The following is a 15,206-nucleotide window of genomic DNA, read 5'->3' as shown; positions in this document are numbered from 1 at the left end:
TAAAATGCTTATATGATATCTAGAATAATAATGCTGTCATTAAAATGCCACTAGTTTTGGAATGATGTGCAACAACTGTTTTGCAGTGCACAGTCAGTAAAAATTTGGGATGCTGCAAAAGAAGTGAAAAATAAAGAGGATTTTGTGATTTTTGTACACTGTCCTCATCATTGAGCAGTTATAAAATATGCTAGTGCAGGAGTTGTTTTCTGATGCTCTCCTGAGAAAGGGAAAATATATTTATTGACTGGGTGGGGAGAAAACCAGCCAGGCTTTATTCTCACAAATTTTTATTTCTTTTGAGAAACCTGGAGATGCTAGCGCAATAAGAAGTTAGCTCATGAAATGTCACCTATTCTATGTGTGGTGTAGACCTGTAGCAATAGCCAAGCATTTTTATTTCTGTAAAATTATTCCCATGGTCAGTAAGATATACCTGTTATGGAATTAATTTGCCACCAAGACTTCTATGCAGTTAAGAAGTAGTACAGAAATGTTATGATTGCTCTTGGTCCAGTTATGTACCTCACCAATAAAGCACTTGATAATTCCTTTTTTTTTCTGGGGGGGGGAGGGGGAGGGGAAAGATAGCTGTTCTTGTAGCTTCAGAAGGGAACAGACTTCTCTCTCCACCATATATGCTGATTAATTCAAAACATCACATTCATTACCTGCTGTGTTTTGGCAAATATCCTGCTCTATCAACAGCAGGAGGGAGCCAATGCAGGCAAAATCTGGATTTCACCAAAGGAAGCTTGGCATAAGCTACCTTGATAGAAATAAATGCAGAAGGGGTTTTGTTTGTTTGTTTCTGAATGGTTCCCTTGCATGGAATCAGTTTAGTGATGTTGTTTCCGTTGGCTCCAGCAATGTCAAGGCCATTGATGATGAAAGTTTTGTACTGTTTTTCCCCATTGCTTGGAAAATTCTCTCTCCACCCCTCTGCAGCTCCCCCCCCCCCCCCCCCCCCCCCCCCCCCCCCAACAAAATCCCTGCCAAGCAAGCAGCTGTGAACAAAACTTCTCAGTAAGATGAATTTGAAGTTTTGCATGCTCGGTGGAACAGGATACGCAAATACAGCTTTGAGAGGGTAACAGATGAGGGGTGCAAGTCCAGACTCTCTGAATAAAATGCACGTGTGTGGAAAGATTGAGCCTTTTAAGGTGTCTTATTAAGTTAAAAGGTGCAGGAAAATATATAAAAAAAATACATGTGAAGGTTATTTTTACATAGTGACTTTTGGTGCCTCAGTCTGAGGTAAAGTGATGCCTGAAAGTTTGACGTCCAGGCTTTGCTGTTGAAGTCAGCTAACAAAACTAGTGACTGCAGTTGCACCCAAGACACCAGCAGACCAATGGCAGGAACTGGTCTGTAGAATTATAAACTCAATTGAATATGTTTGAACTTAATTTTGATAGACCTCATCCCTCATCAAAGCTTCACATCAAATTCCATGCATTTTGTTTCAGCCAGAGATTTTTTTAATGGAGTACAAATTCAGTATGAGAATTCTGGTGTGGGTTTTTTTGGGTTTTTTTGTGGGTTTTTTTTTTTTTCCCTCCAGGAAGATAAATGCAGGATGTGTGTGCAGACAATATGGACACCTATATTAAAGCCACCTAATATTTTCCATGCTTGCAGTGGAAATTTTCGGTTGCTTGCAATTTTGACAAACTTTAACTGAGATTTTCCATTACAAGTTTCTGCCTTTATGTTATTATTATTTTTACATTTGGAGGGGAGATAGTGTGCTTAAATGTGTAAATGACGTATGAATAACATTTAAATGTTATATACAACTGGAATAGCTGTTCTTGACACTCATTGCTCTGCTGTAGCTATAGTGCTTGTAATGTTTTATTACACTTGGTATGTAATATTTCATGTTCATGAAGTACCTTGTCCAAGTGAGACCAGCGTTTATCAAGGCAGTGATTTTTGTGTCCAGTTTATGTAATATTTTTAATGTTCATAGTTAATATTTTATTTTGGTTTGCATTCAGGTAAGTTGGGGTGGAATACTGCAAAAGGATATGGAAAAGTCTGTTTGTAATTAAAGGAACACTAATTGGACTTTAGGGACTGTGTGTAAGATACACTAGTCTTTCCCACGGCCACACCCTGAGCATATGATCTTTAACTGAATTCATGGAAACATTCACACTGCTTCCTACAGATTGCAGCTGGCACTGTCTGTAAAATCTCTGCTTCACAAAGAGCAGAGGATTTTATGTGATAATGTGCAATGATACATTTCATTCTGCTGCGGTGTTACTACACAGCTATGTGAAACAGATGGAATGTATTGTAAGAAGACTGTAATATGAAATGCAATTATGCAATAATACTGAAATCCTAGTAATGATCGTCCTTGTATTCTTGTTCAGAGGATGTGAAATAGTGCAGTGCTTGACCATCAGATATGTGTGTGGCTTACAGATTGAATGCCAGCTAAATTGTTAGATGACCCACCAACTGTTTTTCATATTTCTAACTTTTAACATCTTTTCCAGCAGCATAAAGTCTGCAAGTAGATTTTTTTTTTTCAATGACACAGAATAATTTTTCTGTTAACAACATGAAAATATAATGGGATGTCAACTGAAATATAAGGCTGTTAGACCTGGGCCTGTCCAGTTTTCAGCTGTCGTTTATCTCTGGTATTACAAAAAAAGAATTAAGCCTTCGCATGAGACAAGTGATGGACAAATCTGAAAACTAGAAAAATTTAGTTTCTTACTTTCAGGTATGGACTGATGTATACAATTTCAGGTGGAAGAATTTTTACCTAAGTGGTATTTCATAAAAGATATAAAAATGTGTTATTTCCGTTAGTGCTAAAGATTTCTACTTGGGGTACTCTCTATACTCAAGACTAAAGACTGTCCTCATGTAAAAGAGAAATTATGCTTTTAAAAGTAAGTGCACTGTCAAAGTTAATTGATAAGATCACCATATAAACGTGTTCTAGTCAGTTGAGTATGGCTTTACATGTCCAAACAGTCATCAGTGCCTTTTGGGGGATTGCGTGTAACACAATAAAAATTTGAGACTTTCACGTTTATACTGGTGCCAGCTGTTTTGTATTCTCCATGTACACTTTCAAATCAGAATGAGGAATGCATAGGGCAAATATTGTAAGAGATGTTAATGTACTCACTTGGTAACAGTTTGCTTTCTGTTCAAAGGGTCTTGCTTCTCATTTTTCTACGCAGGTGAGTTAACTGCTATGATCCTGTAATTAACTTCTAAACTGACAGCAACTGTAGCAAAACAAGTGTTTCTTCACTCCTGTACGGTTCAGTCTGTGTCAGAGTTACACTTATGTCAATATTTCTGTGGGTGTGGTAGGGTGTGGATGAAGCTTCCCATTTAGAAGACTTTGAAACATTGATGGATGGTATTTTCCTCAATTTGTCAACACTAATGCTAGCTCAGATGGACGAAAAAATGATGTTAATATAAAATATCATTGGCTGTAGTGGTGTCTTGACGTGTATTTACTTGAAGGAGATGTAGGCAGAGGACAGAAAAACCTTTTACCACTGCCTAATTTATGGCTACCTTAAGATGAATTCTGCAGCTAGTCTGTGGGGAGGAGAGTTATGTATAAAAATAAAAGCTGTGGTTATAAATGTAAAGACAAAAGCTTTGACAGTGTTTTGTTCTTAATCTGTCCTTTGACTATGTGCATCCATTCTTTTCTGACATTATAAGTCATTTGCAAGCCTTTGCTCTTCTTCACTGTACTGAGTATAGCCCCTTGGGAGTCAAGACCTATGTCTGTGTGGGTCTCAAGAAGATGAACATGTACTGGTATGCAGCTAGAGACTTTGAGACATATGTAGAAGGTAATTTCTCTCCACACTGTTGAGATTAGCTTTAACTATTTCTGTTTTTTACTTTCTTCAGTCTCACAAATTCCTTTATAGCTAGCATACTCTGTGTGAACCCAATTTAAAACATTTGCTGCTAAAATGCCATTTTAGGGATATAACAGATGAAAAAACATAGGAAAGATGGGAAATATCTGTAGCTAATTAAAAGCAAAGGAGACAAACTTCAGACCATGAGAATTCAAAAGATTGGTTTTGGCTGCTGCTTGTTCTTGGCTTTTGCTACAGGTCGGATTAGTAGTTTTGATAACATGTATTGTCTAATATTCAAAGGGTGAAATATTCCAGATCTTGCACTTTTGACTTCTGGCATGTAAAATTTTAAATTTAAGAGGAAATGTTCCGAACTGTGGTGACTTAGCTTGACCTGGTAAAGGCTTTGAAGTAGCTGGTGGTTTATTTTCTTTAGAATAAGTATACCAAGCTGAATTTTTCTAAAGCTGCTTAAATTTACCTGAACATTTTTGGAATAGTAAATACATCAGAAATACCCCATGAGAGAAAATGCTGATATTTGGCATGAACTTCCCATCTGAAATTTCATTCTCAGCCAGACCAAAATTATTGCCGGTGAAAAGAAAACTGCTTTGGGAATATTTTAGTTCTTTGAATTATGTTTTTTAAAAAACCAACAAGAACAAAACAGTAAAAGAAAGAATTCCAACACAAAATCAGAAGACCATAGTGCTTCTGGCATTTCCATGGAGAGTGCATCTATATTTGGTTCATCAGTTCTGTTCAAGTCATTGACCAATGGTGAACCCAAAGTTAGGACACTGGTTCCGATGCAGTGGCTGCAGCAGCACTGTGTTTATGCTGGCATAAGCAGTTCCCTTTCCTGGCCACCTGCTCCCTCCCCATCCTGCTCTGAGTTGCTGGTGTGGCACGGTCCACCTAAATGTTAATAATTCCATTAAAATTGTATTGTAAAACATCATAAATATTATTTATAATGGAATGAAAGCATGTTTGTGTATATTTATGTGTAAATACTTACATTTCTAAATATGAATCTAGAAGAAACTGGTGTAAAACCTGTGAATTTTTCATAGCATATACTGGACTGCTGAACTGGGGTTGGGGCCAGTGAGAAAAAGCTTGAGTGGTAAGCTGAAAAAACCAAAAGTCCTGATGCATTTTGGTTAACCCATTCTCCCATTCCCATTGCCTTGTTCTGACCTTGAGAAAAGTCTTTGAACTTTGGAAATACTCTTGTAAAATTAGCATGTGTCAATGAAGAAATAACAAAAATCTTTTAAAACTCAGCCAGTTCAGAAAATGACTTCATGCTCTAAACATTTTCACAAAGAAACCTTTGGATCTCTTTCGGGTCATTACTTGGTAAACAGCACCAGAGTCATTCAAATAAAAACACTGACCAAAAGGGACACAGAGAAAAGCAGTTCACTCTCTGCAGCCTTCAAGCATCAGTTTCTGGAGGGGGCGGGGAGGGGGAGGGAATCAGATATCTGAGCAAGGATTTTTATACTAGGATTAAGGTCGTCTTGATGAATTAATAAATTCATACTGCCATTGTTTTTTAATTCAGAACAGTAAACACTAATAATTTTGCTTGGAGGTGGAGAAATCTTTTTTTGAGGTATATACCATATATTTCAAATACATCGTAGAGTATCTCAAGTTGAAAGGGACCCATAAGGATTGAGTTCAACTCCCTGCCCCTTACAGGACTACCTAAAACTAAATTATAAATAAATAAGCATTGTCCATATATAATTGTATCTAGAGAACTATACTCCTTTTTTTTTTTTTTTTCCTACACTTCTATTATTAGTATCAGCAGGTGCATGCTAAGTAAACAAGATGGAAAACATTTTTATTTTCTCTAAACTGAGGCGTGTGGGATAGGGTCCTCTGTTCTCTCCCTTAGAGTCATAGCAAAGAAGTCAACAGAACTGTTTGCTCTCAGTTCGGGGCTGCACCCAACGTCCTTCATGATTTCCTGAAGGTTTCTCCTAAAATCTTTAAGACATTCCTTGTTTTAAGACATTCCTTGTTTTCAATATGCATTCTGGAATGAAACAATAGAATTTGGGCTTAGGCAGGAAGATCCAGTAGCTCCAGTGGTGTACTTGCAATGCTTTGCTATATTAAGTAAATGGCTTTGAGGTCACATTAGTAACACTTTGAAGTCACATCAGTAATACATCCCTATGAATTTTGGGGTTTGGCCCTTGAAGTTTTGCTGTTTATGTCTGTGGGTATTTTTGCTCCAGTTTCAATTACAGAGTTCTTTTTGTTGAACATGTGAGGAATACAGATCGGCAAAGGGTAATGAGGCATGAAAATATACCTAATAAGAACGTGGGAGCTCTCCAACCTTTTCATAGCATGATATCCATGGAAAAGAGAGAATGTCATGAGCAATCCCCTTGTATTTAAAATAACATGTTAATTGGAATGTGGTTGTCACAGCATAGCAGTTGCTTTGGAGGAAGAGAAATTTCAGGAAAGTTTTCTAAATAAGTTTTTAATTACATTTTTTAATTACTATAGCAGGAAATTAATACAGTAGAAAAAAGAGAAGTACCAACACTAAATCATCTTGATCAATCAGTTATTGAAATTTAATAATTCATTATTCTGCTTTCATCTTCATTTCTATTAATCAACTTTTCTAGAGTGTTTGATAGTGGCCACTCTAACTTTTTACCCATAACTTTTTTCATCAGAGCAGCCTTCCTTCTAAACTTCTTTGTGCTTGAATGAGTGCTACAGAATTTAAATGCCATGGTTTACAGAACATTGGACTGAATTTGGTGGGGGTTATGCCTAATAACCTATGTTGATGGATTTTAGACATCAAGGTACACTTTAGGTTAAGGCTATGGGGTGAAAAGGGTAAAGCTTGTAAAATAAGCATAACAAGTACTTACAGAATGATAGTCAAATAGCAGTCACTGAAAAATCTGGAGGCATTGATAACTATAAATTGTTTGAAATCACAATTGCATCTCTGAGAATAAGCCATGTCAGTCTTGTGCTAAAGATTTGCTTTGCCAGGATCTCTGTGGCCATTATTTAACAACTAGTTCCTCAAGAGGGAAACATTTTGGGTGTTAGTATCACTGTATAAGAGAGTATAAAAAATACTATAATTTAAAAAATGTAAGTAATGAGGGAAATATCCTGAGGTTTTTCTGTTTTGATAAAGTATGTAAAGGCATGTGTTACTGAGGAACTGATTTCTGCAGTAAGAGTTGTTTTATGTTAGCTTCCAGCTCTTGCTTTCTCATTTCAGGTTAGAAAGAAGCAAACTACACTGTAGTGCACTGTCGGGCTCTGAGAGAGGTTTCTGTTTAGAAAAAATAATCAGTACTTTAGGCAGAAAATACTATAATCAAGAAAACACTGTGAAATTATTTTGGAAGTGTAGTATTGTGGTTTTTACTTATCCTAAATAATTTTGCTTTGCTTTGATATTTTTAACATTCATATGATGCATTTATCTGGTACAGTTAGATATCCTGCTGAATTGTAACTACAGCCCTGAGTCCTTGCCTATCTTCTGTATGCAATTGCACCATCTGCTACTGCTGGCTTCATATGCTCTTAAGTTAACAGAGAGGTCACCATATTTGAGAAGGAGGAGTAGAGCCTTCATAATTTATAGGAAAGGCATTGAAAGCACAGAGGCCAAGAGAAGACCCGTCTATGTAAAAGCAAGGAAGAAATACCTTTTTAAACCAGTAGAAATCCTGTTTTAAAGAGCCAAAATTGGTGTGATGGACAAAGACACAAAACCACCATTCTGCAGCCTGTTTGTGGAGAGGCTTGACTTGGCCCAAGAACAGAAATTGCAGATTATTCCAGGGGAAGAACCCTGTGGATGTTTCTTCCTTCAAACCCTCATTTGGAGGGTTTTGTTGTGGTGTTTTTTCTCTGGTTTTTGGTTGGCTGGTCAGTTTGGTTTCTAATTGGACATCCATAGCCTATGTTTCTTCTCAGGATAATTTACAATGTCATCCAAACCTGTGAACTGAAGAGAAGGAAAGTGTTACAAAAGAGTGAGGGTTCCCTCCTCCCTGGGAAAAAACTAGCACCGCTGTCACTCTATGATAGGTTCTTATGATTTCAAGTGTTATTAGAACTAGAGTGTTGCCAGTTACTGCTAATAATGTCTGTTGGGTGCAGGAGACAAAACATAGCTGAACAGTAGCCAAAAACTATTAACAGGAAAAAGTACACAGGCAGGAGTAATTTAATCTGCGTAATCTTACCTACAGATGGTTCTGCAATCTCTGCAAGGCCTCTGGCAAGCAGCTAGAGTGATGCAAAAACAAAATAAAAAAAATCTGCATGCTAATAGAAAGAATAAAAGATGTGAAATGTCTTTGTGAACTAGACCTAATTTTCTGTTTGCAATAAGCCCGAGACCTTGAGACGTGCACATAGCATGAGGCTCGAGAAAAAGAGACTACTTTCTCATACTGATCTGAATGACCACCTAAAGCATGATTAAGTTGTTACAAAATAATAGAACAGTGAAACTGAGGTATGCCACTCTGTTTCGTCTTTATTTATTTTAATCCTCAAGAAGAGAGTAAATGCCATTGTGCCACAACTACTCCCTAGGAAAAACTCCTGGAAAAGTAGAAGGAGGAATGCTTCAGTGTAGCATTTTCTTCTAATGTATCCATGCATGTGAGCAATGCTGTGGGTTGGGAGAATTAGATGTCTAAAGAAATGTATTAGGAGCATTTCTTTTAATTTTTATTGTTCCATTTTTCCTGACGTGTGCCCTGTCTGATTTGAAAAGAGGAGGTCACACTGGGGGTTTGAAAGAATAACTGCAGTGAGGATAGGGATGTGTTCTTATAGCAGTTCCATTGACATCACAATGGGGTTGTACCAGTGTTTTAAACCAATATAGTAAGTTAAATTTTGTTTGTTTTAAGATCCAGCAACATATGGATTTGACATTTTTGGGTAATATAACAGTTCTTTCAAGTGAAGGTGAATACACTGGGGGAAAAAACCAAGGCCTGCCACTAACTGAATGAAGAGAACAGTGCAATGAAGTCTGTTGGAAGGTGTGAAGAGCTTATGCTTCTGTGCTGCAAATACTGTCTCAGGGAGGATCAAAGTCTTTTGATCTCCTCTCTTGCCTGTTTTAGAAGTCTGTAACTGCTGATGCCTGAGTCTTAATTCAGAGTGTTGGTGAGTAGGGAATTCAGGTGTCATGAAACTGCTACCCAGAGTTCCTTAAATTTGTCACAATACTATTATTTTTGAGCCTTCTGAACTCTGTGATTATGAGGAGGATGGAGTAATTCCCACACGTACAGCTGTGAGCTGTTATGTGATACCATCAGAGCAGTTTGGTCCAAATCCTGGCAGATGTGGTTCCCTCAGAAATTAGGACATTTTACCGGACTAGGAAGATTTCCAAATTGCCCTGCATTGTTCTCCAAGGTAAATGTGGAGATTTTATAGTCTGCTTTCAGGACTAAATGAATCTGGTGTGCATAAATGTGGGGCTGGTACTGCCCATTTGCAAAGTTCTTTTAGTTAGAAGAGAATCTGCCCCTCTGAGTATTTCCCGTAAAGTTTATGTGAGTGGAGATGTAAGTGAAGGCTCTATTTGTAATTCCATTTGAGACTACTGTTTTTTTCTAACAGTGTACTACAGCAATTCAAAATAGGGACACTTGAAAAAGGTTGGATGCTTTCCAGCTTGGGTTTTTTGCCTGTGTCTTGGGCTGAAACAAGCAAGCATTGCCTGGGGTTTTAAATACTTTTGAGTTGTGTGTGCCTCTCTAAAAAGAACCAGGAATAACAAAATAGCATGTATAGCTGTTTCTGAGAGAGATTGCAACAAAACAAAATCAGGTAGTGCTAGAACAACAGCGTGGAGTGGGGGGAGGGTTGGTCAAGAAAATACCTATTCTGACTCCCGTTTTCAGTCAAAGATGAAGGCTATACATCTATATTTGCACATGTTCAACTTCAGTGTTGCAAAATAATAGCACTCTGCAAGATATGTAATTTATAGTGAAAATATTTTGGGTTTTGGTTTTGTTTGTTTGGCTTTTTTTTCTTTTCCTGGACAAATCAAAGATTACCAATTAGTAAAAAAAGTTTATGCATGTGTATGAGTGTACATGCAATGACATAAGTAGACTGTCCCTCCTATTCCACTCCTACAGAGCTGCAGTCTGCTTACAGTCAGACTTAAGGGCAACTGCTTAAGGCAGAAGCTGTCAGTTTGGGTTGTGTGGTTTTATTTTGTTGTTGTGTGTGTTGGTTTTTTTTTTTTGCCTAAATGTGGTCAGGTGATTGAAGGTCAAAAATTTACTTTTTTTCTTGCTGACTACTTTTTTTTTAACTCTTTTGCTGTATTATTGAAATGGGAAGTGTCTGGAGCTCAGCATGGATGACATTTGTTCTTGGGAGGATGGGAAGAGGTTAAAAGTAGAAACAGCTGATGAGGCAGGATGGCTCTATAGAGAAAGCAGGAGGAAGAGAAATGTGAACATCTGTTAAAGCCATACCAGTGACTATTTTGGCTAAGTTCAGCTTGCAGTTCCTTCTGAATTCCTTCTTCAGTAGATGTCACTGCTGTCAGTGACAAACATGATATAGGCCTTTGGAGTATCATTAATTTTGTTAACAGAGAATGTAATAAAGAGGAAAAACAGGCAGTTCCAGTTCTTTTTAAGTTACCCCAGTCTTCAATACAACATAAACTAAAATAAAACATGAGATTTTGAAGATCTGATTTGCTATTGCAATTCCCTATTCTCTTCCTATTGATGTTCCCTTTTACTGGGAAAATACTTAAGCAAGAGGACTGCTAAGAGTTGTACTGTTGTGTCTGCTGACTTACAGTTTCATTCAATACCTATCATTGTAAATCACAGTCCTGCTGGCTTTTCTTCAAACCCTTACTGTTACAGAGTCTAAGCTTCCACTATCTTTCCCTCAAGCTAACATTCAGTACACTGAAATTAATCTCCATCCAACACAGTTGTCTTCTCTTCCCCACAGTAGAATTGTCAAAGATGTTTAATTGCAAAACATCAACTTGGGAAGAGTTATTATTTAAAGAAACCTAAGAATGAGTCTCTTTTATTATTATTTTCCTTGTGCATCTAATACATCCCAGATCTGAGAGGGAGAACATTTTCTGAGAATTGTATTTGTTTTACATCTTATCAGAACAGCTGATTAATAAAAACAGCCTGACTTTCTCAGCAGTACTGGCTTGCTACCTCAATCAATGGACTACATTGCCATCCATTCTTAAGAAAGCTTTTAATCTTCCTGTGAAAGTTCTTGTCCAAACTAACTGGAATAAATGTTGAGTGAATGAATTAATGTAGTGATGCAAGAAATGTTTTCCTGATGTCCAAATAGGCATCTGAATGACCTTCATCCTGCATTTGGTGATTAAGTCCAAAAGCAGTAAGTTTTTTTGCAGTTAGCAACTGTGAGAAATGAGTGGAAAGCATACAGCAAATTATAGACCTGACTTAATCTTTTATCTCCTGGGAAGAACTAATAATTTAGGAGTGGATACTGGAATGGTTGATTGGAAATACCTACAAAGCCACTAGGTATGAAAAGTTTTGGACCATCAAAGTAACACAGCTAGGGGGTGAGTTTTGATATTGTGAAACAAAAATAATCATGGAATGTGAATCAAAGCAGATAAACTCTGCTTTTGTTTATATGATATTGTATCTTATAGATAAATAAAAATAAACAAGACAAAGAGAGGGCAATGTTTGAATATGCATTTTAAATTTGCCTTCTGATGTTCGTTTAGCATAAGGATTTTTAGAACTATTATAGAGAAAATTATTTTGAACTCTTTTACACATATGTAGAAAAATATACACTAAATGGTGTATTTATGGTTCCTATGTTCTACTTGACTTGTCTCTTTGCTTGTCTTGCATACATACTTTATGAGTTTTAACCCTGTGCATGTATGTTTCGGCATACTTTGGAAGAAGAAGGTTACTAAACTATTGTACAACCAAGTAGTTAAATCCAATTTCCTTAAAGGCCAGGTCACCCCCATGCCTCCCCCCCCCCCCCCCCCCCTCCTTATTAGGTAAACAGACGCAAGTATAAATGAATGAAACTTGTGGTAGGTTTGAAATAATCCCCCTTGACCCCAGTTATTGTGCAGAATTGAAATCATATTGCCTCTTTGCTCATTTAGATATCTCCATTTGTATTTGTCAGTCTTCAGCCGCTACACATAGATATTTAGTTTTTTTCTTTAGTTAGCAGGCAGTGGTTCTTACTACTATGTATTCACTGTAGTTCTCATCACACATAGATTTTCCAGAGAAGTATTAGCTCAAATAGAAAATATATTTATGTATGCTAATATGTCTTCCTGTTAGTGTTTTAAGAGCATTCAGAACAGCATATTTGAATTTCAGTGCCTTGTTGAATTCTGTGCAATTTCCAGCAACCAGCGTTAGAGGGTTGCACGCCAGTGATAAAAACAAAGGGAGGATTACTGACGCAGTTTTAGAGGTAGAACTTGGCTTGAGTCAGGAGGCAGGTTTGTGTGTAGGTCCTGACAGCCATCTTGATTTGATAGCAGTGGAATCTTTGAGCTAGGGATATAAGGGATCCTTGAGGTACATGGGCTTTGTATCTTAAGTAGCAGTGCATTATTCGTAGTGAATTCATCTGTACAAGGGAGCTAAACTCACTCAGATGTGGTCCCCTTCATTTTGGCTGGTAATAAGTTCGTTAATGCTAGTACAGTGATATTTATATTTTGAAAGGTGGTTTAGTTGTAATAACATAATCTAAATGTGGAGAAGTCTTTTGCTACCATGCAAACAGAAGAGAAGCTCTTATCTTAATTCCAGGCTCAGCTTTGTGACTTTCTTGGGATATTTCAGGATACAGTGAAATATTGCATGAGATATTACGCATTTCCCTTCCTTTTGAGGGAGTTGTCACAGCAGGGTTAGGTCTGCTAAATAGATGGTCTAGGTGTTTAGAAAATATTTTTGTTTATTTTATGGTTTAGGTGTGTTTTACAATTTGAGAATCAATTCCAAGAGTTGTCTGCAGTGTAAGACAATTATAACTGTTTTGGGTGGCTCTGTTTTCTTCCAACTACAGATACAGTAACTAGCTTACAGATACTGCAGATACAGAAACTATTTTACAGCCCACAATTAATTCTTGCATTGTTATTGTCATCCATGCAAAGTTGTAACTTCAAGATTAAGTGGCTACCTACTAGATCAGTTCTTCCAGAAATGGCAAAATCAACAATCAGCAGGTATGAAGATAACAGGAAATAATTGTGTGGATGTATGTGTTTGTGAAAGTTTAAGTCTACTTTGGAGGAAACTGAACTGCAGTTTGCGATGGTTGCCCAAAGGCAGAGATGGCAAGGAGTTAGCTTGTATCTCAGGGCTAATTGCTACGTATCTGTTAGAGTTGATATCAGCTACCCGACTGAGACAAACCCTCTGGAGAACTGGGGTTAGTTGAGGTAATGGAGGCATGAGTGCAGGAAAAGCCCTGCTGCTGGAATTCACTGTCAGTGAATTCAGTACATTTTTTCCACTTCGTATTGTACATCTCCATGTATTTCACATGGCATCACTATGTGTGAATAAAAACTGAGGACCTCCATTGATTTGTTTTAATTCAGAAAGAAAATATGAAGTCTTAGCAGTTTTGACTTTCATGAATTACTAAATTGTTCCTACTTTTTTTTCCCATTGCAGTTTGAGCTCATTCAACTACAATATAAAATTAACCAGATATAAAGATGACAGAAAATTGGATCACATTTTTGCTGTTCTTCTTATCGGTTACTATGGTGAGTCTTATGAATTTTTTAGATCACTTCCAGTTTCAAACGTGTGTAGAGAAATTATTAATATGGAAATGCAGAAACAACTAACATTGTGTTTAAATGTAGTTTCTGCACAGCAGGATCCTTATCTACCTTCTGTTCTCCTTTTAATTCCTGTGGTAAAGGAACAGAAATAGTATTTACTTCTGCTGAACCTAGCATATCCTCTGTTAGCAGAGGACTTTACAGTAAGTTGACAACTGACACATAAGCAGTACTATGCAGACCCCAGGAAGAGTGGAGGAGACAGCCAACTCAGATTCAGAGGACATCCTTGGAACTCTTAATTTCACCCCTTGTATGGCAGTGGTACAGTATTTCAATCTGCAGCTTTGTTTTTCCACGTTTAGTAGCTTCCCATAAAATGTTAACTACTTTAAACAATGCACTTAAGAGGTTCAGGTTTTGATCAAGATCCACTTTCTTAAATATTTTTTTTTAATTATTTGTAATAACCATAAAAATGGATGACCTTTTGGTATTCTGAGGGTTGCTTTTATGTTTTGCCAGAATATAAAGAAACCAAATAGCTCTAAACAAGCCAAAAGCTTCAGTGCACGCAGTATATGGAAAGTCTTTTTTCAAAGAAGGTCATTTTGGGCTGGATTCAAATGCCTTTTAGGCTAATGTAACTTCAATATATTTTACTGGATTTTGCCAAAGCTTTTTATATGCTTCTGACTTCTCAGTGCTTTCTATGCATTTTTCCGTTACGTTTTACAAATCTTGCATATTGTTACTCCCCTATGCTCATTCAGGAGATATTTGTCAAGATTCAGTAGTAAGGAGAACTGCTGAATTAACCAGAAAAATGTGAAATCATATTGTCAGTAATAAATATGAAGATCACTTTCCTTCAGTAAAACAGTATTTAAGATACAGTATTTCAATAGATTGAACTTTCAGAAGTTTGTATTGGAGTTTGTCATGACTTGCTAAAAAAAAAGTCTTTTTCCTCTCAGTTTTTTGCCACTGCTATACCATCCGAAGGGCATCAGAATACGACAGAGGACTTCACTCAACTGAGTGTTACACGGAATAAAATTATGACAGCACAGTATGAATGTTACCAGAAAATTATGCAAGATCCTATTCATAGGAAAGAAGGTAGGGATTATTTTCTTACAAGGTTTTACAAAGGCCAATGGTCAACAGGTATAATTACACTGACTGAGGATCCTTTAGTTATTTTCATTTTTTGTCATGGTAGCAATGATTCTTCAGGCTGTAACAGTATTTGTAGAATTTTTTAGAAATGTCACTTTGGGATTCATGAAGATAAGTGATATGTTTTATTACCTTCCCATAGAACCAGTTCTTATATAACACAAAGCTTTTATTTCTGATGGGTGAAGAAAATCTTAATTAAAATAGATGTCCAGATTAAAAAATGGTGACAGATTAATCTTGCCACTTTACTGCATTTCATACTCTCATAATAT

The 15,206-nt window shown here is 36.9% G+C and overlaps 1 protein-coding gene across 5 annotated transcripts in view; it reads left to right on the top strand.

Annotated features, from left to right (window-relative positions):
- The window catches only part of CALCRL (calcitonin receptor like receptor), a 73,888-nt gene that overhangs the window by 28,146 nt on the left and 30,536 nt on the right, over positions 1–15,206 (top strand). For all 5 annotated transcript variants that reach the window (XM_080398401.1, XM_080398403.1, XM_080398402.1 and 2 more), the window contains 2 exons: positions 13,634–13,728; positions 14,727–14,871. In XM_080398401.1, coding sequence (XP_080254527.1) covers positions 13,678–13,728; positions 14,727–14,871 — 196 coding nt within the window. In that variant the 5' untranslated portion in view covers positions 13,634–13,677. The remainder of the gene's footprint in view (positions 1–13,633; positions 13,729–14,726; positions 14,872–15,206) is intronic.

Source organism: Falco punctatus, assembly GCF_963210335.1.
Source record: "Falco punctatus genome assembly, chromosome: 8".
Lineage (NCBI taxonomy): Eukaryota > Metazoa > Chordata > Aves > Falconiformes > Falconidae > Falco > Falco punctatus.
The sequence above is the reverse complement of the archived record's forward strand: the minus strand, read 5'-3'. Positions and strand labels throughout refer to the sequence as shown.